The sequence below is a fragment of the Aphelocoma coerulescens genome, chromosome 6, assembly GCF_041296385.1.
Source record: "Aphelocoma coerulescens isolate FSJ_1873_10779 chromosome 6, UR_Acoe_1.0, whole genome shotgun sequence".
Taxonomy (NCBI): Eukaryota; Metazoa; Chordata; class Aves; order Passeriformes; family Corvidae; genus Aphelocoma; species Aphelocoma coerulescens.
This window is the reverse complement of record NC_091020.1, coordinates 29166162-29192227: the sequence shown is the minus strand read 5'-3', so window position 1 is coordinate 29192227 and position 26066 is coordinate 29166162. Positions and strand designations below refer to the sequence as shown.

Sequence of the window (26066 nt, the reverse complement as noted above, 5' to 3'; positions counted from 1 at the left end):
AGCAAGGTATCTGTTACACTGCTGCATAAGCAGTAATCTGGAAAACAGCATAGTCCTGGCTGGAGTGATTCCAGGAACTGATCAGAAAAGGAAAAGATCTGGAGAAAACTCTGAGATAAAATAATGAAGATGTTTCCCAGTGACAGTGAGAGTGATGTATCAGCACTCAGTCCTTTGCAGGCCAGGAAAAGTAGGACAGGAATGGTAGGTAATGTAAAGACAGAGGCGTGGGTAGAGGTATGTTTTCTCTGAAATGTTCTGATGAGCACCACTAGTTTGAGAACAATATTACAAGGAGGAAAGCTTTCTACTGCTAGAATGGGATGTGGGAGGGAGAATTGAAGGAACATAGGTTTGTTTGGGAACATTCTGGGTAATACTTTCCACTTCAAACAGTACAGTTGAGATTAAATCTTGCTCCAGCTTATACCTGTGCACTTCTGTTAGGGCCCCAAGCTGCCACATCTGAAGAGAAAGTTAAATGTTTTACAGAAGCCAAATGTGGAGCAATTAAACTTTTATTACGACAGTGAAATCCACAAACTTTTCCTGTTCCTATCCAAGCTCTGCTAAGGGGGGTTGGATAGCTGATTACCACTACCTGGAATTGTGTCTCCCTGACAATATTGCAAATACATGGGTAGTTTCTGCCTACTCATAGTATCTCTAATTTGCATGCAGAGAGTAATTTCTGCTAGAATTGATGGGAGTAGAGACAAATAATATTAGCTTCTTTTCTCTTCAGGAGTTCTTTCTCTGCATTAGTTATCTGCTGTAGCAAAAAGGAGATGTTTGTAGTTTATTTTTAGTGTAGTCATTTGCATACAGACTATCTTGTTCATCTGGTTTCCCAGAACTTGATTCAGAATTGCTTTCCTTCAATCCTTTTTGCTTGAATTATATTCTTTCTTGGATTAAATTAGCTCAGTTTTTGTTTCCTTGTGTGCTCATCCAGTGATTTGCACACACTCATGTTCTTAGAAAGAAAATGGCAGGCATTCTGAAACACTTTGTGGGATGGACACTGTGGAGGGAGTTTTTCTTCCTCTTTCTGTAGCAGCCTCAGTGGAAAGACGAAGTAGTTGATGTGAATGTCTTAAACTAATGGTTTATGAAAAGACTATTTAAATAAAATGGTGATAATAATTAGTATTGTGAGGAAAAGTGTCTCAGAACACAGCGTTTTGTATAGGAGAAAATATTCTTTTTGTTTGGGTTGAAATATTTTTTGTTTGTTTGCTTTACAGTGGCCCATCCTCAGGAGCCCCACCACCCCTCTGAAAAGCCGGTCATCCACTGCCACAAGTGTGGGGAGCCTTGTAAAGGTGAAGTGCTCCGTGTTCAAGCCAGACACTTCCACATCAAATGCTTCACCTGCAAAGGTAAAACCTTCATAATTATCTGTTAGAAATTAGTCCATTTGTGCAAATGTGCCTTGAACCACTGACGGGAGGTTGTGCTTCCTGCCATCAGCCGATTACGAATACTCTCTTTGCTCAGTACCTGAAGGTTTTGAAGATGGGAAGGGTAAAGAAAGGTGCTGATACTTAGGAAAATTCTGTCTTTTTGTAGTTTTTGTTCTAAGTGCTTTTTCAAGGATCTGGAAATTTTTTTAAAAACTCTTCATAGCAAGACTGCCTTTCATTAGGGATAGTTATGAAAATTAAGGTCCTTTGTTCTCAATTGACTGCTGAAAGTACCTGCTTTCAAAAAACCCACCAAAAAGGTTCTGCAAAGGTGTTGTAAGGCTTTATGCCGTGGAGCTGCCTTGGGAATGGGGATAGTGCTGCCCATTCCACAGAGAGAGGATCTGAGGGGCTTTCGGCAACTCCAGCTCATGCCACTGAGCCCTCTGTGACCACAACAAAGAACTCATTGTGGTTTTTTTGCAATACAGAGGTTTCATGAAGCGTTAAATAATTGTAAAACTATGCTTTGTGAATTCATTGCCTTTGAAGATGGGTGTTGTGGAGCAGGAGGCAACCATGGCTCCTTCACAGAGTTTCTGTTTAATGAACAACAATGCAGAGTTGGCTGAATTGAGTAACCACAGAACGTAGGATGAAAGCTGAGAGTAAGTAGAAATACATAAGCCCATGTGCAAACAACTGTCTGCCAGAGTCAGTCCCAGCTTAGCACGGGGTAGATACAGCACAGAAAGGGATTCAGGCTCCAGGTGAACGTGGCAAAGGTGGTGGCAAACTCGGAGAAAGGTGCTGGAATAAATCAGAGTAACTGGGCAACTAAAACACAGCAGCAGAATCAGCGCCACTGATCAGTTTTTCATTTCTATTAAACCTAAGTTATCTCTTCTGAAAGTCTATATCTAGCATGTATACTGCAGATTCAGACTCTGAAAAGTGCTTCCAGCCCAGTTCCTGAGTTTCAGTTATATTTTTCATGTTCCAAATGTGGGTGGAATAGTTGTGTGGTTTCTCTGTTCTTCCGCTTCCTGAATATATGAAATATAGCAGAAAATAGAAAGAGTTGTTTTCCTATGTTACTAAAGGTTTTCTTTAAAAGGTCACTTATTTGTATGCTGAAAAATCAATGTCTAGAATCTAATAAATTCTGTTTGTTACCTGTGGTTTTTGGTTAAATACAGCTAGATAACTCAAAAAAATGCTTACTTTTCTCCTAGATGTTAACTTTTTGTCTGTGCCAAACCTGGAATGGCATCAGCCCATCCTAGAGGGCAGCAAGGAGCACTATCTGCACCATTTCTGGAATGCTTGGTGAAAGGCGTATCTCTTTCTCTATTACAGTTGCTGTATTTCAAGCAGCACTTGATGCCATATAATCCCAGAGCAGTTTAAAACCAGCAACTATTTGTTTATTTTCTTGTTCCTGTCCATAGTGAGTAGTGGTCTCAATTTACAGAAGATACTGGATTAGGATATTTTCAGCATCAGGCTGCCGGGGACTCTTTGAGTCACGAAGGAGAATGGTAATTCAGACCAGGCAGCAAACAGTGTCCTCAGACCTCCTGGTAAAGAAGGTGGCAGATGGAGCAGGGGTTTGGAATTGTTGTCCTGATGAATGCACCACATTAATCTTGCTTTTTTTAGGAGGGGTGAGGTCTAGTTTCTTCTTTCACTTGTGTTTTAGTTACTTACTCATAAGCTGCTTTTGTGCTTTGACTGTTCTGTTGCAAGACTGGATTTACTATTACACTTTTTTGGTTTTTGCTCTTTCCTTCCCTAGAGGAATATCTAAACTTATTGTGGCTTCTGTTTATGGAAATATTTCCAACCTGATGACAGTTAAAGATTCTATAATGTTGTTGACCTTTTAAGTGCTTGCATGAAGATCACCAGAAAAGGATGAGCTATAGAAATAACTCTTGCTGGGGGAAATGAAACTATGATTATTGCCATTAGCTTGTTAAGGAAACTGAGGAAAGTAAATCCATTTTGAACTGAGAGGGCCAAAGCTGAATGTTAGAGACTTTTCTCATGCTGTTCATTCAGTCTGTGCCTTATTAGTTGGGTTTGCCAGCAAGTGTTATCTTTTTAGAGTTCATTTGTCTTTCACAGAGAGAGAAGAAAGGGGTGTGTATGGGAGGTTGCTCCAAGTCCTGTTTTGAATCTTTTACCTGAGCTGCAGATCTTGTTTACTGTTAGCTTCTGTTATTTGAGTGAAGTTTTTTTTTAAGCCATATAGTTATTTACTCACATTGCCTGTTGTCTGACCATATGGTTTGTACAAGTGGGACACAGCTGTTAGAGTAAGTGGGTTTTTTCCCTCTTAGTCTGATGGGTTTTTAATTTGACATGACTGCAACTCTACAGAAGGTGGAGTTAGACCCCCCTCAGTTTATAAAGTATGTTGTTACGAAGCAAAACCAACAGATACTGGAACCAGGATGTATCAGCTGCATCTACAGATGGCTTGGTTATTGTTTTCTTTTTTTGTGTACTAAACTTTGTTCTTGAGACTTCAACTCACATCTACAGCGTGAAAGACTTGAACAAGCTCACACTTGTCTTTTTTCATACCTGCTGGAAGTGTTTAAACTTTTACCCATAGACTTAGAATATGTGGAAAAAATCCATTTCCTCATAAGGCTGTCACACGAGTTCTATAGTCAGAGTTTCACTGTGATCCTGTTCTTTGCTCTGTATGAGATTCCTTTTTATTATTGCCATCCACACTCTCAAATTTGTGTTTACATCATACTGTTAAGTGTATTTGATATGTTTGTAGTCCTGCTTCCCTAGGTTGTGTCAGAGGCTCTTAGGCACTCCATGACTCCTTGGCATGTATGTCAGTGGTGGCTGTGGCACTGCAGGAACATGGTGACTTACGTCTCTATGTGCATCAGCCAGCTCAGGACACGCTCATGCGTCATGTAATGTGATCAGACAATGATCCTCCCCAGGAGTTCGGTGCTCTGTCCCTCTCTGGAATCTTTCTACAAACAGAGGAACTGCTTCCTGCCAAAGATGACAAGTAAAACCTCCACTGACTGACGTGTTCCCATGCCCCTATGATAAGATGCAGCTAGCTGGGACTCTGCCTTGGAGAGCCACACGTCTCCAGCTGGTGTGTTCTATCTGCCTGGCAGGGCTGGCCGGTTCTATTTGTGGCTCCTGATAAGAGCTGATAGGAAAACAAAAAGCTGAAAATGGCGTGGCTGCCCCCAGGAAGGTGAGCTCTGCCGGCCTCCTGATAGGCAAAGAATTTCAGGCAGGCAGCAGCTGACTTGGAGCTGGAGTTAGCAGGGGAATGATGAACGGGGGAGGTATAAGAGACATTTATGAGTGCAGCTCCAGGAACACCATTCAGAGCAGTTGTCTTTGGCTTTTTTATAACAAAGTCACTTACCTTGCTAGGCATTTACACTGGTTTGTGTTACAAATGCAAATCTAAGAATTCTACATTACCTCCAGGTGTAATAAATAAGCTTTAAATTCTGTTTTAGCAGGAGTACACTACTCTTACCATAGCAAATTGTTAATCTTTACCAGGCTATGGAAGCAGCAGGCTGAGAGGAGGGAAGCTTAGATGAGGAGGTTGAGCTGGAGACATCACTGGGTTTGTCTCAAATAAACATTAACAGGAATTAATTAATGGCTTATGAAGAAGTAAAAGTTTTTCCTGTAAGCATCTATATACATGAATAGCTTTTCTGGGAAAACTAAGACTACTCACTGCAATGCTGTTCCATATGGAAATGTGTGTGGGATCAGGCCCTAAATTACAATGTGCATGAGCAGAGATTTTAATATCTCAATTTAAATTGTGATCTGATACAAATGATAATTTTATACCATTGTCAGTTGATTACAGTTCATTTTACCCTATTGCATGTACTAGCAGAGGAAACTTTGAGGCCAGCAAAATTGCTATAATAAGGCTTTATTATTAAGCCTGTGATTCATCTTCTGGGTTAGAGGGAAAAGCTGGTTTCAAGACACTTATTGCTTAACAGAAAAAGCTTTAAGCTTTCATAGTAACAATGTAAAAGTTTACATAGCTTGATTTTGGTACATGCAGAGATTGGTTGAATTATCTTAGCAAGATAGTGCAGTATTTGTGGTAGGAGTGTTTCAAATAGTAGACAGCGTCCCTGTTCATGATGTCAAATATGAATTGGAAAACTTGGTTAGGTTTTTTATGGTAATGTAGACTAAACAGAAATTTAATCTCATAAAACAGCAATCCTGCCATAAGAATATGGGTGCTGTCCTTAAGATTTTTAGTCCTCACTATCACAGAATCATGGAATGGTTTGGGGTGGAAGAGACCTTAAAATCATACAGTTCCAGCCCCTCTGCCATGGGCCAGGTTGCTGAATCACTAGACCACGTTTCTCAAAGCTCCCTCCAGTCTGGCCTTGAACACTGCCAGGAGTGGGGTATCCACAATTATGGGGCATAAAGGTCAGGTGAAAATGTTTCACTGTGCATCAGTATTTCACATGCTATAGTGATAGCAAATATCAAAAGCCTATTACGTGCTAATAATCTTTCTAATTATAAGGCAAAACAAAGTCTTAGCATCCAGGAAGCATTCCCCAAACCTAGAGTATTCCACAGAAAAAAAACTTTTAGCTTCCATTAAAATATTGTTATAAATCAACATAGAGCAGTTTCTTAATTATGGGATAAATGTGGCAATTTTCCTCCCTTCAGTTGGATGTCTCTCGAGTTTAACTTGCAGAATCCTCTAGGGTATGTTTGGGTTCCAGGCACAGGTCTGGGTTTTTTATGTGATGACTTTTCAAGGCTACATCATCTGTAGTTTAATGAGCCTGACAGGGGAGGGGGAGGATTCCTAAGTTTAGATTTTGGGATGCTCTGTAATCCTTTGACTTTGAACTGGATCTTCCTCCCTTGAAGAACTGGGAAGAAGTCAGGGTCATGTAAGCAGACACTATATCAACAGGTTGGAATGTGTTTTAAATCATTAGTTCTTTGACCTTTGATCTGTCATCAGATTCCTTCAGTGGCAGCAGGAGGAGGCTGCAAACGCTGCAGGGTAGTGCTATAAATAGTTCAGTGTCAGTGGATGGAAAGTTTAAATATGAGGCCATTCTTGTAGTAGATACCCAGTGCAGTGTTTGAAAATATCTCTGCATTTCCACAAATTCTTCTGGAACAGAAAGTGATGTGTGGATGTGATAACACATGTGTGGGTAGAATGTGCTCCTTCCTGAGCATCATGAAATTATATGAGGTCACTTGAAGCTCAGAATCACTGAACCAAGATCCAACTAGAAACAGGAGTTTTTGTTTCTGGGAAGCTAACAGAGGTTAAAATGTCTCCCATGACAGGGAATAGAATTCAGATGTGAATTCATGCATTCAGGTAGCTTGATGTGAAATCAAACCTCAGTTGCAGCTGTGAGACTAATTGCCATTTCTGCATTGACATATCTTAGCTGCTGTGTCTTGAAGACTGTTCTTCTTGCAGTGATTCCTACTGATATTTCACTTCAGTGTCTTTCCCTTCTGAAGTGGATCCTTACTTTTCTATTGGGGTTAGAATACTATTAATGACAAGTGATTGATACCAATCTTTGTTTAGTTGGGCTTGAGGTCTCTTCAGGGACCAAACATTTGACAGGAAATGAAATTAATTGCACTGCTTGGCTGATATTGATGAATGCTGACAGATGCCATGCTAGATTTTAAAAAGCTACCAGATCCCTTTGGAAGTAGAGGAGCAGCAGGATGATTAACAGGTGCCTGATGAGTGGGTCAGAGCATCCTTACAAGAATACAGAAGGTTTCTTGGGTTTGTGGTCAGTGCATCCTTCATTTGCCTGACTTGGATGATGTTTGGTTTTGTTTCATCCTTAAATTCCTGGTCTGTTTATTTAAAACCCTTTTAGAGAAATCTTTCCTCTAGATAGTTACACTCAAGCTATCCGAGGCTAAACTTTGACATTTTTCCACTGATTGCATTTTCTTCAAGGTTCATTTCCCACAGACCTGTAAATAACTTTGATCTCCACCTTGTGCTTAGTTTAATGTGAAAGGTGTTTTAGATGCTTGAATGATTCCTGCCATTGCACAAACCACTGATATTTCAGTGGGGAAGTGGGGAAGCTGTCACATTGCTACACTACATACAGCTGTTGTTCGCTTGCTGTTGAGCTCAAGTATGAGCTCTCAGCTCTTGGATTGCTAGAAAGACAGAAATTCATGCAAGTCAGGTGCAGGCAGGAACAGCTCCCTGTGCAGCAGTGTTTGTGTCCCCAGTGTTGGAGGACTGAAGGCAGTGTCATGGCATTGATTGGGAAGTTGATCAAGTTAAAACTGAGCTCATCTGAGACTCAGAATTCAATTTTGGCTTCAGTTGAGTGAATGCTTGCATCAAATGCCCAGGGGTTTCACTCAAGTGCCCCATTGAGAATTACTTGTGTCACAATGACAGCAGCACTCAGCAGTGGTGCAGGCAGGATACTCGAAGTCAGGTTTTTTCATGGGAAGAGGGGAAAGGCCTGACTGGAGGCTAGGGATGCTTCCCAAGAGGGATCTCAGACCAGTTCAGGAGAAGAGGGGAGAAATGCAATCTTGTCTTTTGCTGAGGAGGTGTTTTAGCTTCTAAACTTTTCTTCTTCCTGATGTCAAGATATCAAAGCAGATTTTAAGGTCACCAGTATTTGTTCCATATTTATGTGGTTTGACTTCCCAGCATTGTTTCTAATGTCAATCTGTTGAAATGAGAAGAGATTCCAGAACCACTGGGAATGCTGGATATGGTTCCAAATAGCTTCAATCAAAATGCATCTCTCATCGGTGTATGACAGAAAAAAATCTCCAGTGACTGGAGTGTGACAAATGGTCATCAGGATCTCTGTTACAGCTTTTGCAAAGTGCTGTATGCATTTCTTACTGGTGCCTTGCAATCTCCCTGCCATGGTAGTGCTGCAGCACGGCTTCTGATATTTACTGTTCTTTTGTGCTCTTCTGATGATACTTGGATGTATATTCCTTCTTTAAATGTCTTATGTCATCAAGAAAAGTGTTGGTAAGAGGAGTAAAAGACAGAGAGAGACTTGCTTCATTTGAAATGCAGAAACTTTAAAGTCTAATAAGAACTTGAACCTTTCTTTCATCAATGTGGGATTTGTTGAACTCTTACATTAAAAGAAAAAACCTGATTTTCCATGTATATTTGTTCGGACGTAGGTGATAAACTGAAACATTTCCAAATTCCTTTCTACCTTCAAACAAGAGATCCATTATGTCCTAAGAATAACTGTTGTATGAATATTTCCCTGCTTGAAAACAGCACCATTATTCTATGAAGCTGAGAAATACAAGAAAGAAATAAAACCCCAACAGGAAATTGAATTTGCACCTTATTTAATGCACAGTGAAAAGGTAGATCATTAGAATTTTATTAATGAAGAGCATTCACTTCTGCAGACTGAGAGCCCGCATTCACAGACTCTCCTTGTGTGGTTTTTTCTTCAGTGCTGACACAATTTTTACTTAACATCAACATGGAGTTCAACTCTCCCTGAAAATAAAGCTATGGAAATCCTTAACAGTGCTCAGTTGGATCAAATCCTGCTTTCATTCTCTTTGAAAAACTCTGATCTCTTCATTTTTATTTTATTTATCTCTTCATCACCATTAAAGCTTGGAAGTGACTCAGCTTAAGAATGGTCCTGGTCCCTTGGATGCACAGGGAGCTGTCTTGCTCTTGGACAGCCCAGGTTTCCATAAACAGACCCTGTAGCTTTGGGAGCTGACAGCAGCCCTGACAGTATCTCCAATCTTTTTGTGCTCCAAGGATGCAAAATAGAAGGTCCAGAGAGTAGCTGAAGACAGAAAAAGCTAGCAGGTGGGTGTTTTCAATACAGTGGGAGGTAGAACTGTATTCCAGCTTATTCTATTCACAAGAGAGGCAGGATGGTTTGTTTGGAATATGAAATTCTTTGATATACAGACTCTGAGAGAAAGGCTGAGTTCCTCCAGGAGCTTTTGAAGATAAAAGTTTTCTTTTATCATTTAAAGAAAAATAGTGACTTTTTTTGCCTCTATCCTTGTGGTACCTGAGGGAACAGAAATGCTCCCCAGTGTCTCCTGGTTCAGGGTTTTGGTCATGTAAAACAGAATTTCTTCCATCATATTGAGCAGGAAGGATCTTGGGGAAATGTTATTCTTCTATAGAATTATTTCTGTGTGATGGATGTTTACAGACCTCTTGCTTTTTGCCCTCTGAAACATGATTTGTGCATCACTATTACCACAAAGTAATTCTTTCAAAGTCATTTTTCCGACCAGTATAGGAAAGAACCAGTAGTTTCATGTTTACAGTTAACTGCCATCATTTAGGTATAAATTTTTCTTCGATGACATGGTATGCACACCACAGCAGTTGCTTAGATGACACCATTAGAATGTATTGTACATATGTAGAGTTCACAGCTGATTTCTCTTCATTGCCTCTGCTGCTTGTGGCAGGAACAGTGGTGGGCATATGGTGTTTCTTTTTAATAAAAGACGATCACAGTTTGTCCCATCTTTTTTGTGTTTTTTCTACAGTGGTCATAAATAAGTGTGCTAAGGCAATATGTGTCAGCTTGAGGGGATATCTTGTCAGAGCCATGACTTCTGCACAGTTGCAAAAAGCAGAAAAAAGAAGAAAAAAGAGCTGTTCAAATCCCTGCCCTGTTACACACCACATTGTACACCAAGTGTGGGTACAGTCATGTTCATCCTTTCTGATTTGATCTCTGACTCAAAGTGAAAGCAGCCAGCTGGAATAGCATTTTTCCAACCATGGATGTTAACAGTCTGGGTGACCCTTGTTTTTCCCATGTAGCTTAAAGCTGTGATTAGTGATAGGAACACATGTGCTAAATTGACTGCAAAAATCCCTTGTAATGTGGGGTTGCCAGGGCTTGTTTCTAATTCCTGCAGATTGGTGTGTGCTTCCTGCTGTGCGTACGCCAAAGATGATGAATCTGCTGGGGGCTCACATCATGAGTTCCGCTTGGGCCTGAATTCATGGCTTGCCAGTGTGAGAGAATTTAACTCAGACATTCTGGGTTATTTGCAAAATGAATTAGAGATTGGGTAGAAAGAAGACTTCATAAGGAAAAGGGCAGTAGAGGGAGTTTCTTTTCAACAATAGCAATTGCTGTCTCTAAAAGACTTGCCAAGTATTTTTAGCCCCCATTTTTGTTGATAGGCTTGAATCCCTGTGGCCTTGCATGCAAAGGGAGTAGACCCTGATTGGCTGTGAGTGCATGAACCCTTTCCTTCAAAGTCTGTAATAGTTCTTGCAAACGATGATCTGCCACCTCTTTATGATATGCTGAAGCTGGATTTTCAGAGTATGATAGAATAGAGGTGGTATTGAAAGTGAGTTTTGATCATCCCAGCTTATTAGATCCTTGCCTAGGCAGGTAAAGGGGGCTGCAATGACCAAATGAGTTCTTCAAAAAGTGACTCTTTGGTAGAACTGGGGATCCTGGTAAAGAGCCAGAGAGTTCATGTATGCAGCTTCTGAGGCAGACCCAGCAGCACACTGAGCACCTTCAGTTTGAGACTGAAAAATATATGTACTGGGATGTTTGAGCTACAAGGTAAATTACAGACTATAATTTAAATAATCCAACAGACACATGAGTAGTCCATGGCTCTTTAGGAAATTTAGCATCTTCTAAAGCATCTCTTAGACATTAAAGCAGAATTCTCAATTTCTACATGATTTAATTGTAAGGATCTGCCCAAAGTACTTAGAGAAGCAAACCTATTGTAAGTAGGCTGAGGTTTTGCCTCTGGACCTCCAGTGGAAAATTACTCCGTGGTCCCCAACCCAGGAAGGGTCTAAGGGGCTGTGGTGTAGAGGTCACCTGTATTTTCTTTCTAACAGGATATTGTACTATTAGTTTGAAAAAAATATTTTAAACAAAATGGAGATCAATAGAATAAAAAGAAGGAATTAAAGAGTTCATTTTTTTTCTGGAAGTGTACCTAAAAACCAGCCTGGAACATTTTGCAGCACTATAACAGAGCCTTAACAGTAGTTCTTTGTAATTCTCCTCAGTCACTGATAATTGAGTTTTGGCTGCTTGTGGATTTAATGCCACCATGAAATTTAATTTGTTTGCACATGGAATATTATCACTGTTCTATGCAGAAATGTGAAACCGGAAAAATGCTGGTACTGATACTGCTTTCCTTCTAAGCTGCATTTTAGTACTGTTTATTATTGTTCTATTAATTATTGTTACAGCAGCCATCATTAGACCTCCAGGACTGGGCAAGAGACAAAGAAAATTTGCAATCCCTGCCCCAAATGCCTAGCAATTTTAATTTTTAAGGCAGGTAGCTAAAAGGATATTAGCCCATTTTAACAGGGGCAAGAATGAATGTTGAGCAGAGTACTGTGCTTCGGTCTCATGGCAGAAAGATGAATTGAACCCAGTTTCCCTGACAATCTTGCTGTATTTCATATTTTAATTTTTCAAGGACTGTGTAACTTCAGGGACCTAGTTTGCTGCTTATTTATTTTTCCTTAATAATCAGAATTTCTGATATTCAATATTTCTGATATTTGATCTGAACATACTTGAATCTTATGAAGGGGGATGAGATGGAATTGCTTGCAGAGTTAGGTTAATGTACTAGACTGCTGTGAAGAGTGGTTTCTCTTACTGAATTACACAGATACAGCAATATACAGAGGAGCAGGAGGAGTGGCTGAAACCAAAGTGCCTGGGAGCAGCTGGGTATAAATTTTTGGTGATATGGGGGAACACTAAATAGGTAGTTTCAAGTTCTTTGTTCAATCCAAACTAAAGGCACAGTGTGAAATTCAATCTCCCATCTCCCATGGCACTTTCTCTTCATGGAGTTTGGCTGTTAGAGGTAGAATTGCTTTCTGTCTCTGTGTTGACCAGAAATGCCAATGCAGGACTCTGAATATTTCCTCAAAGCAAAACAGGCACCTGGTTGTGATGTGTTCTGGTTTGGGTGAATAGGCATTTTACAGTGGAAAACTGCCAAGTCACAGAAATCTTTGGCTGGCTCCTCCCCCTTTTACTGATACAATTGATCAGCTAACATCCTTGGTAGTGATATTTTTCTAATCTGTGTGGTTTGTTTTTTTCTACCAGTGTGTGGCTGTGACCTGGCACAAGGAGGCTTTTTCATTAAGAATGGCGAGTATCTCTGCACCTTGGACTACCAGCGCATGTATGGCACCCGCTGCAATGGCTGTGGGGAGTTCGTGGAAGGTGAAGTAGTGACAGCCCTGGGGAAAACTTACCATCCAAGCTGCTTTGCCTGTACTGTTTGCAAGTAAGTCATCCCTTCAGATAACATGGTGGGAACCCAGTTCAAGGAAAACATGAAGAAAGGTATCACCATGAGACACAAGTCTCAAGATGTATTTCTCTTGAGGATGCATTTATTTGGTCATAAAAGATCTGCTGCAGGTCTGACTTGAAGAGTCTTGAAAATGCCACTCATTTATTTGAGGGACACAGCTTTTGTATTACATGTAGTAGTTCCCTGTTCTCAGAAAGTTACTTTCATATCTGAAAGAATTAAGTGTGAGGCTTACATGTTGAGATAATGGACATGGGTTGAGTTCAGGTGATCAGCCCACCTTGGTGGGAGAAATGAAGTAAAGCAAAATTCTGGATGCTACATTTGGGTTCTGAGGACAGTCAAACAATCATGTGAGAGCATGTCGCTTTGGGACTGCTGGGACTACCCCTCTTCCCAAATACTCTTTCTTGCCCTCAGTAAGAGAACTAGTCTTCAGTTCTACAGCAAGTAAAAAGAAGTTAGCTAAGGTTCTGTGGATGGGAGAAAGGTAGCATTTTAAACTCCTATCTCTGATGAGTAGTTGAAGTACTTTGTCCTTTACCCTGGTACATTTTTCAAGCCCTTTTCTATTGAAAGAATTTTGATTGTTTTCTGTTTCTAAATAGTGTGTGAATTTACTGCATATTGGTAATCATATAATGTGTATGTTGTAGTTTTATTTCCCAGGGACAGTGTGAAACATGGCATCAATTTTCTGTACATTGACTTGCATCAATTTTTTTATGTTGAATGAACAAAAGATGAGTCATTGGAATAGGTTAATGAAATTCAGTATTGCTGCTGGTTTATTTTTGGCCCACTTAGAGATGGCAGTGGAAAGGAAACAATGCCTGAAACATTTTGTTTTGTTGAAATCAGCAGTTGTTCATTTGCTAAGCGGTTTTGGAGTGAGGTGGGGTGTAGCAGGGGTCTGCACTCAGCAGCTAACACTCCTTATTAAAGATCTGGAGTTACAAAATGTTGCTTATCCTCTGGTTCAGGCACCAAATAAGAGTTAACAGCAATGTCAACTTCTGCCTAACACACATTCTTAACATTTATGAGTGACTAGCTCCACATTCCTTCACCAGCCTCAAGAACAGTTCTGATTCTTTGAGTTCTCTTCTGTATCCTGTGCTGTCCACAACATCACGCTGACACCATCATAAATGTAGATGTTGTGTCTTAGCAGATTTCACTGTCTCTACTATTTAGATATGTTTGATAATATTTTTTAAATGAAAATACAAGGCAAGTCTAACCTCTGCTCTGCTTGCATCCATGGATTGGATTTCTTCCAGTGCCTGGCTTTGCCAAGGCCACATTGCAGAAACTATTTGGCCTGAGTTTCAGTAAAATATTGATTGCACTGGAGGAAGGCAGGAAGCTCAAGGCATGGGGAACAGAGAAAAAATTCTGGCATAACCTTTGCAAAAGTAAATTTTTCTCTTTAACTTTCCAGGCGTCCATTTCCACCAGGAGATCGAGTTACCTTTAATGGAAGGGACTGTCTCTGTCAGATGTGTGCTCAGCCGATGTCCTCCAGCCCAAGAGAACTGTCTGCCTCAAGCAGTAAGTTGCCATCTCATTTCTGAAGCCTCTCACTTTTCCAGGCTCACTAACATTTGATTGAAACTAACATAATGCAATCTTCTGGTGTTTTTATTCACATTTGGAAAAGTGAACTATCTCTGGGATTTTCTTTGGTTCTTTTTTTCTTCATAAAAATGCCTGTTACTGCCAGTGGGAAGAGACATTTAGGCATTTCAATGTGGAAAAATTACTTTTCCCCAATGACTGGATTTTTTAAAAGTTTTTTTTTAATTTTTTTTTTTTAATTTTGCTTTGGTAGGCACTGGAAAGCTATATAATTGATAAAACCTGAGGGTTCAAAGTCGATAGATTTCATTTCTTTAATGTATAATTGTGCAGGTTTAAGTATTCAAAAGGGGACGAGGTGAGAGGAAATTAATTTTCTTCTACTATTTAAGAATTCAATTAAAGTATCCTTTATAAGGAGTATTCCCAGGATTATGCTTCCAGTAGACTGATGCCACAATGATACTGTGATCAGAACCTCAGGAAACCATTACAAAAGACACAGAAAGCATGTTAAAGGGAAAGAGAGAGAATAAAGAAAGTTTGGGAGGGAAATTAAGTTGGCTTGCTGTTGGGTTTTAACACTTTTAAAAGGTAATTTGTAAATTACTGATACTAATCTCTGCCTTTGGTAGTTAATTCTTTTAATCTCTGGGGATTTCTTTCTCTGACTGCTGCGTTGTACTCAGCACTCCCCCAGTGTAGTTTTATACATCAAAATGGCTACAGCTTTCCTTGTGACACCGGGGAGTTTTCCTTCAGGGAGACACTCTGTATTTTGTCCTGGTACTTGGCTCTGAGATCCTGGGATTATGAAGTGCTATGGAAGGCAAAGATGGATAATGTTTGTGCTTAGTGAATGACTCAAGTGAATCTCAGGTTATCTGATTTGCCTGAGAACATGTAATCAAACCTTTAGACGAAGGGAAAATAAGAGACTTTTTTTGTTATCATGCCTCTCTGTCTGGGAAGCGCTGCTTTTCCACTGTAATTGTAGATTTGCAGCTGAAAATGAACAGGCCTAATCAGTTAAGGAAGAATTTAGGAACCTGAAAAATGCCTTATAAGACTTCAAAAAGCAACATAAAATTTATGAGGGACTTCAGGCACCCAGAGAATCCTTCTGAGACAGAGAAATTATGTGGAAATTGATATTTAGGAGGCATAATTGGCAAGGAACTGCAAGACATAGGGACCTTGGACAGTACTGACATTCTTTTTCTAAGCATGCCAGAGCATAGAAGAATCTGGATCTGGCTCTCCAAAGGTGGCACACCTGTCCAGCAGTGTGGCACTCGCCACATGCCTGACTCCAGGTGCCAAAATGCCCCTAGAAAATGACAGGTTAAACTTGTTTGATACTGAGCAAGCCAAAGAGCTGGATAGTCACTTCTCTACAGCCATGGTCTCTTCTGGAATTGCTTCTTGGCTTCCACAGTGAAGCCATAGGTAGCAAGGATTATAAAGCAATGTTTCGTATCTCTTGTGATGAGATTTGTTGGGTTTTTAAGTCATAATTGGGTCCTGCTGACAAGCTGCTTTACCATTCCACACAGCAAGAGAGCTCCTGCTCTCAACAGCTTAGAGTGCACTACTTCAAAATCTGTAGGCACCTGCCATGGTGCATCTTGTTCTTTTATGGACAAAGACTTGTAGAAATGTATAGTATAGAGTTTTAGGTCATTTTAGTGCAAAAATCTCCAAAACAGACAAATAAAAATGAGAACAGTTTATGTTCATAAGTTCAGAACTAATCAATAAAAAAAATATCAATGAAGCATCCTCTGTCTTCAAAGATACTCCAGTTGATGCTTTAGCTTTGTGCAAAAGTTGACTTAGATACAGAAAAGTCTTTCTTGCTGGCACCAAAGAGTTAATTTTAATTAGTGTAAAGTGTTTCAGATTACTTCCAGGTTTCTCCTGCTGGCTAATATACATATAATTTTTTTTTTCCAAATGCTTTGCCATTTTTTGAAAGGATTTTTTTTAATACAAGTTCTTTTAGGAGAGACTGATTCACACTATGCATCTATTTTATATCCTACACTGTTGTCAGCTTCCCCTGGTCACTTTCAAGTAGGTCACTAGAGGAGACTTTCCTTAGAACAAAGAAAGTTTGAGGGAATTCAGTAGACTGCAAATGTATCAGGTTTGATTAGCTTGTGTAATGTAAAAGGAAGCTTTCTATCCTAGAATGTCTGCATTAATGCTGACATGCCATTTTCTGGTGTCTGTTACTTCACACAAATGAAAACTTACCGACAACTTTGCTTGGATGATTACAAGGAAAATCAAATGCCTCCAAGTACAGGGGTTAACATCTCAAATAACATGGACCTGAATATTGTTACACTCTATTGTAGTGTACACCAGTGAAAATAAGATGGGAAAATACTAAATAATTCATTTTCCTTTTTTTGTTTAGTATTAGATGGGTCCATAGTACTTATTTACCTTATTTATATTAATATTTCTTTCATTGCACATGTGTTACCTGGAGTTATAGCTATTTTCTTGAAGAACCAATTCAGTGACTCCATTTTTATTCTAATTTTTTAAAACAGTCTCCTTCAGTATTCAGATGCTATAGAGTAATCATAATTTATAATTTAATCAATCCTATTCCTTGGCCACTGCTAGGAATACGCAGTGCACAAACTTTGGGATCTTCCTTCAGTCAGCAGGAAATCTAATATCAAATACCTGTAAATAACTTTGCAGACAAATGAAATGAGTGGTGTTTGGTTTTGTTATTGTTTTATTTCATATGACAGCTTGATAAATGGCATGTGAACTGTAAAGCAAAGTGACTGGGACAGATGTAGAGCAGCACAGAAACAGGGGACAGGTAGATAACACCAACTAAAAGTTTGGTGTTGATGCCTTGGATGGTTTAGAATTTTCAAGATTCTGTCAAAGACATAAAGTTTTTTCTTTGGACCTGATAAAGGAGTAATGCAATAATGTATCCCAGTAATTGCTACTTATGTTTTAAAGTGTCCAGGTTTTGTATTCAGCATCATGACTGCCTGGTTTTTACTGTCTGAAGCTTTTTCTACGCTCTGTTGTGTTCTGGCTGCATGGTAACACACTGTGTTTAAGGTCCATGTTGTCTCTCCAGAAAAGCAGTTGTGCAGGCACCTGCTATTTCTAAATTTTGGGCAAAGCTGCAACTGTGCAGTTGCATAGTTGTATAAAATGCCCTCCATTAGGGCATTTTATCAGTGAATTCTCCCCAAAACAGCTGGTAAATGAACTGATGCAGACTTTGAATAAAAATCTCTAGTTCAGTCAGACCTTCATTTTAAAGAAGTACCACACTGTCTTGCATTTCTTCTTGAACTCACAAGAGGTGTTGTGAAAAGTCCAGCTGAGAGCAGAGCAGCTGTACAGAGATCCCCCCACTTGGGACAGGCACGGGAGGTGGTGCCAGCAGGCTGTGCAACTCGAGCCAGCACTCTTCTGGCTCAGGCATCATCTTTGAAATTCAGAAGAGATTACATGTCTTTGAATATAGTTTAGTCCCTCTTCCTTAAGCAGAGATTTTTTTTTTCCTTGGGTAATTCACTGTTTCCACAATAAAGCACTTCAGTAATAAGAATGTTACACCATTTTCTACCTGACATTGAGCCCTTTCTCTGTTGGTTCCTTGTCTGTATGCTGGTCTGGAAGTTTTAATTATTTCTGATTACCTTTTTGCTGAAAGGTTGGATCATTTTAGTGATGTACATGAACTAGTTGAGAAATTGCATTTCCAGTGAAAAGTGGGTTTTCTGGGACAAACCTCTCTATCCAAAAGAAACTTAAGTATTACAATCACCTAACAGGAGTTTTCATTTTGAAAAATTCATCTTCTGAAATGGTGATGAAGACTTTCACTATAGTTTCTTTCCAGTGAAATAGATCCTTGTGTCCTGTAAATGCCGAGGTACCCAGTGGTGATACAGTTTGGAAAGAAGCAGAGGGAAGATATTTCAACTTCCCTTTCTTTGTAACAGTCTCTCCTGTGAGTTAAGAGCATTACAAGCCAAGATGTGGACCAGAGTTTTCAAACTGACCAACAAAATGTTCCATGTGCATGAATAATCCTTGTGCAGCTGTTCCCCAACCAGCCGGCGTCCACGTGGAGATTTCACATCATGTTTTGTGTGCTTGCCCTTGTCTGTTTTGCACATTGTGTTCTGGCTCAAAGAATGTCAGTTTTGTGGGACAAATGCTTTCATGCCTATCAGCACAGAGTCTAACAGGGTTGGATTTTGTCTTGGAACTGGGAATCTTTGCTCTATTGTGATATAAATAATAAGCTTAATGCTTAATGAACTTGTGGGAGAAAGATATCTTTGTTAATTATTCAGTAGCCTTATCTCTTTGAAAAAGATGCAGGCAGTAAATCTCCCAGTAAATACTTGAAATTTCCAATAAGGTTCTGGTAATACTGAAGTAAAGCAGAGCCGACATACCATACCTGCTGAAGAAGGAGGAGGTGGGAAGGTAAAAATAGGAGTCATCTTTTGCCTCACTGCCCAGGAAGTGTCATAAAAGTGAGGTTGTATTTGAAACAACAGAGCATCAAAATGGAGAAGGAGCAAATTTACTTTGCAGTCCTCCTTTAAAGGCTCTCTAATTCTCAGTGCAGTCCTATAGACAGGACATAACTGTCCTTTCATTAGATAAAAACATAGGTGATTGCTGCCAATATTCAGAAATGTCAGAGCTGATGTATAAGCATTAAAGACTTCTCCATTAGAAATTAGCTAAAATGGATGCAAAATTCCTTTTTATCATAGTTCTTGGAAAAGTCTGCAGCTTGGATTTGTAACTGTTCAGCCACATTTGACTAATTCTTCATTATTTTGTTCTTTATAATTTTTTTCCGGAGCTCTCTGAAAACTCCTTCAATTCCTTAGGGAATTTAAAACTGAAGGGGAAAGTTGGCTGGCTGTTGGTAAGCAAGATATCTGCAGTGATTTTTGGCTTTAAAGAGTGTTGAGCAACGTCCAACACATGATTTTGAGCTTATTCTTAGGAAATATTCTCCAATTCTCCAACAGTGTCAAAGCTACACAGGTACTTGGCACAGATGGAGATGGGCCTTGTGTGCGAGACACTGAGTTTGTCTGAAGGAATATTCACCCACAATATCCATAACTTCAGTGAATGCCCTGGGGAACTTAGAGAGGCTCAACAGTTTTGGTTTTAAACATGAATTTTTAAAAGTTTAAGTTTTTAAAATTTTGAGCCTTAAGGGTTTAATGTGTGCTGTAACACTAAGATTTTCTCATTTCATTCTTGGCTTGTCTGCTTGCATAAGCAGAAACACTCCCATATCTCTGTGGCATTCAAGCCTGTGTTTAGCTGCTGGAGATTCAGTTGAGGGTTTTGAGAACTTGGCAGAAGGGGCTCACATAGTCCTGTATCCCTTCTTTTTTTAAACTTAACACAGAATAAAGGCATACCATGGACATCACTGCTGAGTGATTTCAAATACTGTGATTTAAATCATTGATTTTAATCATGGTTTGTTCAATGACCCAGGAAACCTTGATTAGTCTGACTGATTGTAACCTTGGTTTACATTTAGATTTTTAATTATAAAATACTAATTGATAAACATGAGGGTACTTCATAACTGTACACATCTACTTAAACTAATATAGCTTTGCATAAAGTCATCATATTATTTAACATCTATATTTTTCCCTAACAACTGTTTTTGCTAATGAGTTGTCAAGCTCTATTTGAATGAAAGTTAAAATGTTATTTAGAATGCATGAAGTATCTGTGGATATTCTTTACTTTCAGAAATATGCTAGACATATGAAGAATGTAAATGCATTAAAATACATTTCAATTTTGGAATTTATATTTTTCAAAGTCTGTAGCTTTTAAAACTATTTACTTTGGATCACCATGTCTTTAAAATTTTTAAAAGTGGTACATCTTATCATACCTACTTTTTCTTTTTCTTTTAGATGGGAAAAGGAAAGCAAGTTTATTCCCAGTGTTTTCAGATCCCATGATTTAACTAAAACTTTAAATTCTGATTTTAAATGAAATCCTTTATTTTTTAATTGTCACTCTTTAATTCTCAATTTCTTTAGTCTGAATTTGATTGTAATATCCTTGCAGGGCAGCTACATTTATGACTTAATATATTGAGCATACAGTGGGTCTAAAATTTTACCATACCCCCCTTTTTAAGAATAAAAGAAGCAAATCAATGTTCATGACATGATAAAAGTTCAAAGAAATTATGCAAACCCAAGCAGAGTTCCTTTCTGGCAAAAGCCATTAGACTGTGCCTAAGAATGTACAATTCTTCCAATGACACTGGCCCATTTGTATGATTGTTTCAAGATGATTCATTCTTTTCAATAATGCTTGCAGTTTTTGAGGCATTTTTGTAATTTGAATTACTTTCTAGGATTAATTTTAGTCCTCATTTATGTCCTCACTCATAAAAAAGGGTAAATTACTCAAGCAGCTTCCATTTGCTCAGCTATTTCCTATTTTAAGAGGACTGGTATTTTAATGCTGCTTTATAAATTGCCTTAGATCCTTCTCTAGAGGTGTAGGAGCTTTGTTAGAAACTTCTGGGTGATCGAGCAGCAACTGGATTTAAAATATAGTTGTAGCAGGGCAGGAAGTTTCTGATTTATGAGTTTTCTGTCAGAAAATTCCTTTTAAAAAAATAACTGTTCTCCAGGAAGGTGTTTCCAGTCTGGTTTCCCCATTTCTTTTGGATACTTTTGTGTTACAGTAAATTGGACAAAAACATTGTGAATGGACTATACAAGAGTACTAAATATGTATCAGTTCTTATTTGCTTAAGTGTAACCCCATCTTGAACTTGGAAATCCAAACATGTCCGTCTCCTTAGCTTTTACTGGAGGAGTGCTACTCAAAAGCTGATTCTGAAGGAAGTTCTGGGGGAGGTGCAAGGAATTCCTCAGTAAATGGGTGTTGCATGAGGAGGCATCACTAGCTTGAAAACACAACTATAGAGGAGATCCCCAGGGACAGGAGTATCTGGGAGTTGTCATGTTCAGAAAGCCTGCCAGGTAGTAAGTCAGGAATCAGAGGTCACTTCAAAAGAATGTGAAAAGTGAATTAGCTGTTAGCAAGACCTTAGTTTGCCATATGTTATCCAGGCATAAAAACCTTCCTAGAGGTTGTCATAAGTTTCATTCCTATTTTGGGGAGGTTTTACCCTGTTGGAATTGCTTGTTTTCCAAGAGTAACAGTTGAAAATTATCCAAAATAGTCTGCAAATGAAGAGACACAATGTGCTATCCATGAGCTGGGTATTAAACAATGCAGCTCTGAGCTAATGGTGCAATCCTTGGGGTACTGTGAGTGGGAATTGTGACTTTGAATTCAGCTGGAACTACCTGAGTACTGAAATGTGGTAAAAGAAATGAAAGGATAAAAGACTGACCTCAGCTTAGATGTACCTGGCCCTGGTTTATCCTTCAGAGTATTTTTACAGGTGGGACTCTGGGGGTGCTGGGATGGGAAGAAACCCAAAAACTTCATCTATCTTTTGTAGGACAATTAAAAGCTCTTCTCTTACATAGTATGTAGTACATTTGCTCTTTCTTCCTCCTCCTCTTTCATTCACTCTCTTGTTCTCAGTTCAGACACCTGTATAAAAGATTGGGTTGAAGAAGGGACTGGGATTGATGTAATGGAAAAAGGTTAACTTGGTGATATGATTTTTGCAGGGACAGTTTGCAGGAGTGAGGTGCCAGAAGGTCATTTGGTTTGGTCTCCTTTGGGAATAAGGTGTAGAAAGATGTGGAAATAAGGGATTGCCTTTCTCTATTAAAAACTTAACACAAATCAATACAGGCCAAACTGGAGTTGGGGAAGAGCATTCATCCTTCTGAATCACTTTAAATTAAATCAGGTGATGAAAGAGCAATTTACAGTAATCACAGAACCACAAAATCATTTAGGTTGGAAAAGATCTCTGAGATCACAGAGTCCAGCCTATGCCCCAACACCACTGTGCCAACCACAGCACGGCACTGAGTGCCACGTCCAGGCTTTCCTTAAACAGCTCCAGGGATGGTGACTCCAGCACCTCCCCGGGAAGCCCATTCCAATGTCTAATCACCCTTTCTCCAAGGAAATTCTTCCTCACGTCCAACCTAAACCTCCCATGGCGGAGTTTAGAGGATGAATAAAGATACTAAACAGGACTGGGCCCCACAGTGGTCCCTGAGGGACACCACTAGTGATGGGTCTAATGATCTAGTCAAGAGGTACAATAACCTTTTTCTTAAAAAGGCAAGTCTGTTTTGGGCACTCGGTTACAGGGACTTGTGCTGCAAGTAAAGAATGCCAGTTCATGCCATTGTGATTTCTTTCCCTATTTTATCAACTAAAATAGTTTTACTTTCTTTACTTATTTGTTTTGAAAATATCAGTTTTTCCCAACTTGCCATTTATAATAAACTGTCAAAGCTATACTGCACTTCCCATGGGAAATTTATTTCCCTCCATTGTATGTGCCCAGCCTCTTATTGTTAGATTTCGGGAGCACAAGGCTGCCTGTGTGGGTTTGTTTTGCCTTCAGCAAAAGGGCAATAGCGAATTTGTTCTGACAAACATTTCCCATCCTTGCAGTGGCAAAGAGAAGGGGGTTGGCAGCAAATTTCTTGAGTTACATGCTCAGATTTAAATCCTGCATGTAAATTTCCCAATATTGTATGTCCTTCTCTGACTTCCAGAACTTATCACGGTCTCAATGACCAAATGGTTATGCTTTAAACTTTGAAAACATTTGTCATGCTGTGAACATAGTGAGTTTGTATTTTTAGCTTTGACAGAAATATCCTGAAGATCTGGAAAAGCCTGCATGATATCATCAAACCTTTCAATTTTAAAGCAAGGCTTTAGAAGGCGTTGCCTGATCTGTGGTTAAAGGGTGACTGAGAAAAACCTCTGGTCTCTCTACCTCTATGAGAAATTGTAATTGCACAACCTTCAAATTGCCACAGAAGAATTACTGGGATATAAGTTCTTTTTCAAGGTGACTAAGAGCTATTTATACTTACAGATTTCTTGACCTTGACTCCAGTGATAATATTTGCCTCTTTCATCACTTCCAAATCACTTGCTCTTTAGGTCCAGCTATGTTTGACAATGTATTTCTTTGTAATTCCAATGAAAACTTGTTGTTTCTTTTAAGTATTAAAATAATAACAAAAATTCCCCCCAGTTCTGCCCTGCTTTTCCTATTTCAGAGCAGAAGCCTACTGGTGCTGTCTTTGTAAAACTCACATATCAATGTTTTATGAGGAGGGGAAATAGTTACAAAAGGAGTGTAATAAGAGTACAAAATACCTGTGACTCATGGGGGTTGTGGCAGCTTCAGACTTTATCTATTAGACATGTGCTTCTGATGGCCATCAGGATTGAAATGAACTCTTTGGTGACTTAATTATTAATCATTAAATCAGACTGCTATTAGCTTTGTTCACAGAGCTAACCCTGCATGGAGCAGAGTTGGTGTAATCATTCACATGACTTTGCATAACCCTGTTTATTAGGACAAAAGCACATAGAGATGGTTTCTCTGTCATAAATCATATGGGATGAGCAGAGAATGTGGGATAAAGGTATATTTGCTATTAAATTTTCAAAGCAATCCAAATGGGAGTGGGTAAAAGTTGTACTCTGTGTGCTGAGGGTTAATCCAGCTGTATCAGCCCTGAGCTCACCTGTGCACTATTGGCTGAGAGCAGGGGAGGGAGGCAAAGGCAGAAAATCAGCTGCTTAATTTAGACAGTGACAAATGGCTTGCTGTGCAGGATGCTTCACTCCTGGATGTCTGGGGTGATGCAGATGCTAAAAAGGGAAACACATTTTCTCATATCTTTACAAGCAAGGTGTCATGAGTGGCAGCTCAGCCTGACCTGCATCTTTTAGTGGGGCTGCTAAAAGTGGTTGGAGAGTGGAGGTCTAAATCATATATTGTATTATAGTGCCATGCTTTGTCCCCCCCTTTTCCTATGCTTTTGGGCTGGCTGACTCCACATCACAGTCCTTTTGTCCAGGCATTTTCTTTTGTACCCAGACATGTCAAATACAACATATTTGTAAGTGCGTAGGGGAGCTGTACTGCTCGCTCTGCATTTTAACCAGCACACTGCACTGTCCGCCTCCTCCTCTTTGTTATCTTGGCACTGCTGAATGTGTGATGTGCAAGGAATGGGAGTAAGAAAGAATCCAGGTTATATGGCAGAAAGAAAATTCAAGAAACCTCAGTTGCAAGGGCTGCAGTCTGCTAGACCCAGGTATGAAGCCAGAGAGAACCATGGGTGAGAATCATTGTACACAAATTTGGAAAGGATTTTCAGATTTTTTCAGTCTGCTCTGGCATATGGTTGTGGACTGCAACTCTTGCCTCCCAGCCCTTTTATTTGCAGCATGTGCTGGTTATAGGTTAGACAGATACAGATTGTGCTTAATGTGATACTGAGATCCTGCCTGCATACGCTGATGACATTCAGCCAAAGGCTTAAATGTGCCTGATGCAGGCCTGAGATCATAATGGCTTTTATTTGTAGAATTTGGATGAACAAATGGTCTTTTCTTAGCCCAGCCCAGCCCTATTCACTTTCTATTTTAGGAGATAATGATAATTGCTAGCTTTTCATGTATATACCCAACAGTTTTTCCAGAATTAAAATCAGGTTTATTTAAAAGCCATCTCAGCCTAACACAACAGTGCTGGGCTATTAGTTTCCTTTGATTCTAGACATTCCATGTGTCTGTTGTATTAGCAGAATGGAAATGATGTTAATTTCCTTTTGTGAAACACTTCAAGGAGCCCAGGAAGAGTGTAGATGTCATTGGGGCTATAGAATGATAAAAGGGTGTTGCCAGCCCCTTGTATTAAACATGAGCGCAATAGTAAGTCTGGTGCTCAGACTTACTGTGACTTTGGCTTACAAAGAAGCTATTAAACAGTCAGAGGTACTTCATGGATCCCTATTCCCCCATGTATCTGGTTTTGGCATCACTAAAGATAAAGATGCTGGGCTAGGTAGACCTTTTGTGTAAGGCAGTTTCTCTATTCCCACTGCCTCGGAAATTGTTTTAAAAATCTCTTTATTGATTCCATTTCCGAGAAACTTCAGCTTCACAGAAGTTTCCCGGATAAAATGAAAAAACATGGAAAATATAGCAGGGAATGTATCACAGTGTGACTGGCCCCAGGTCAGGGTTGTGGAAGCTGGCACACTAGGAAGAAGCAGGAGTGCTAGGGAGCTGGGAAATGGGATGTTCTAATGCGCTGTTTTAAAACTGCTGTTCAGCACACACTGGGACTGGGGGGAGGATCTCATTCGTTCTCACAAAGTCACGTTGCATGGCTTCAGATTTAGCTTTAAGAGGGCTGGAAGGGACCTCAAGAGATGATTTAGTATCCTCCCCAAACCAAAGGCAAGATCAGCATGCCAAAGCCACCCTGCCACGTGTCTGTCCCTTCTTCAGCCCTGTGCTGGAAATTCCAGAGCCTCCCTTGGTGACCTGTTCCAGCCTTTGCTGTCATCACAGACTGGCATGGAGCCTTCAGCTGTCATGGCAGAGCAGAGGGATACATTACATGGTGTCACTCCTTGTCATTTCATGATTTCAGCTTGTAACATATGTCCTCTAGAGCAAAGTCCT

The 26066-nt window shown here is 39.6% G+C and overlaps 1 protein-coding gene across 12 annotated transcripts in view; it reads left to right on the top strand.

Annotated features, from left to right (window-relative positions):
* ABLIM1 (actin binding LIM protein 1) overlaps positions 1 to 26066 on the top strand; it is a 193983-nt gene that overhangs the window by 91678 nt on the left and 76239 nt on the right. For all 12 annotated transcript variants that reach the window (XM_069020080.1, XM_069020087.1, XM_069020076.1 and 9 more), the window contains 3 exons: positions 1248 to 1382; positions 12590 to 12773; positions 14248 to 14357. In XM_069020080.1, the coding sequence (XP_068876181.1) occupies positions 1248 to 1382; positions 12590 to 12773; positions 14248 to 14357 (429 nt within the window). Of the gene's footprint in view, positions 1 to 1247; positions 1383 to 12589; positions 12774 to 14247; positions 14358 to 26066 lie in introns of those variants that run through there.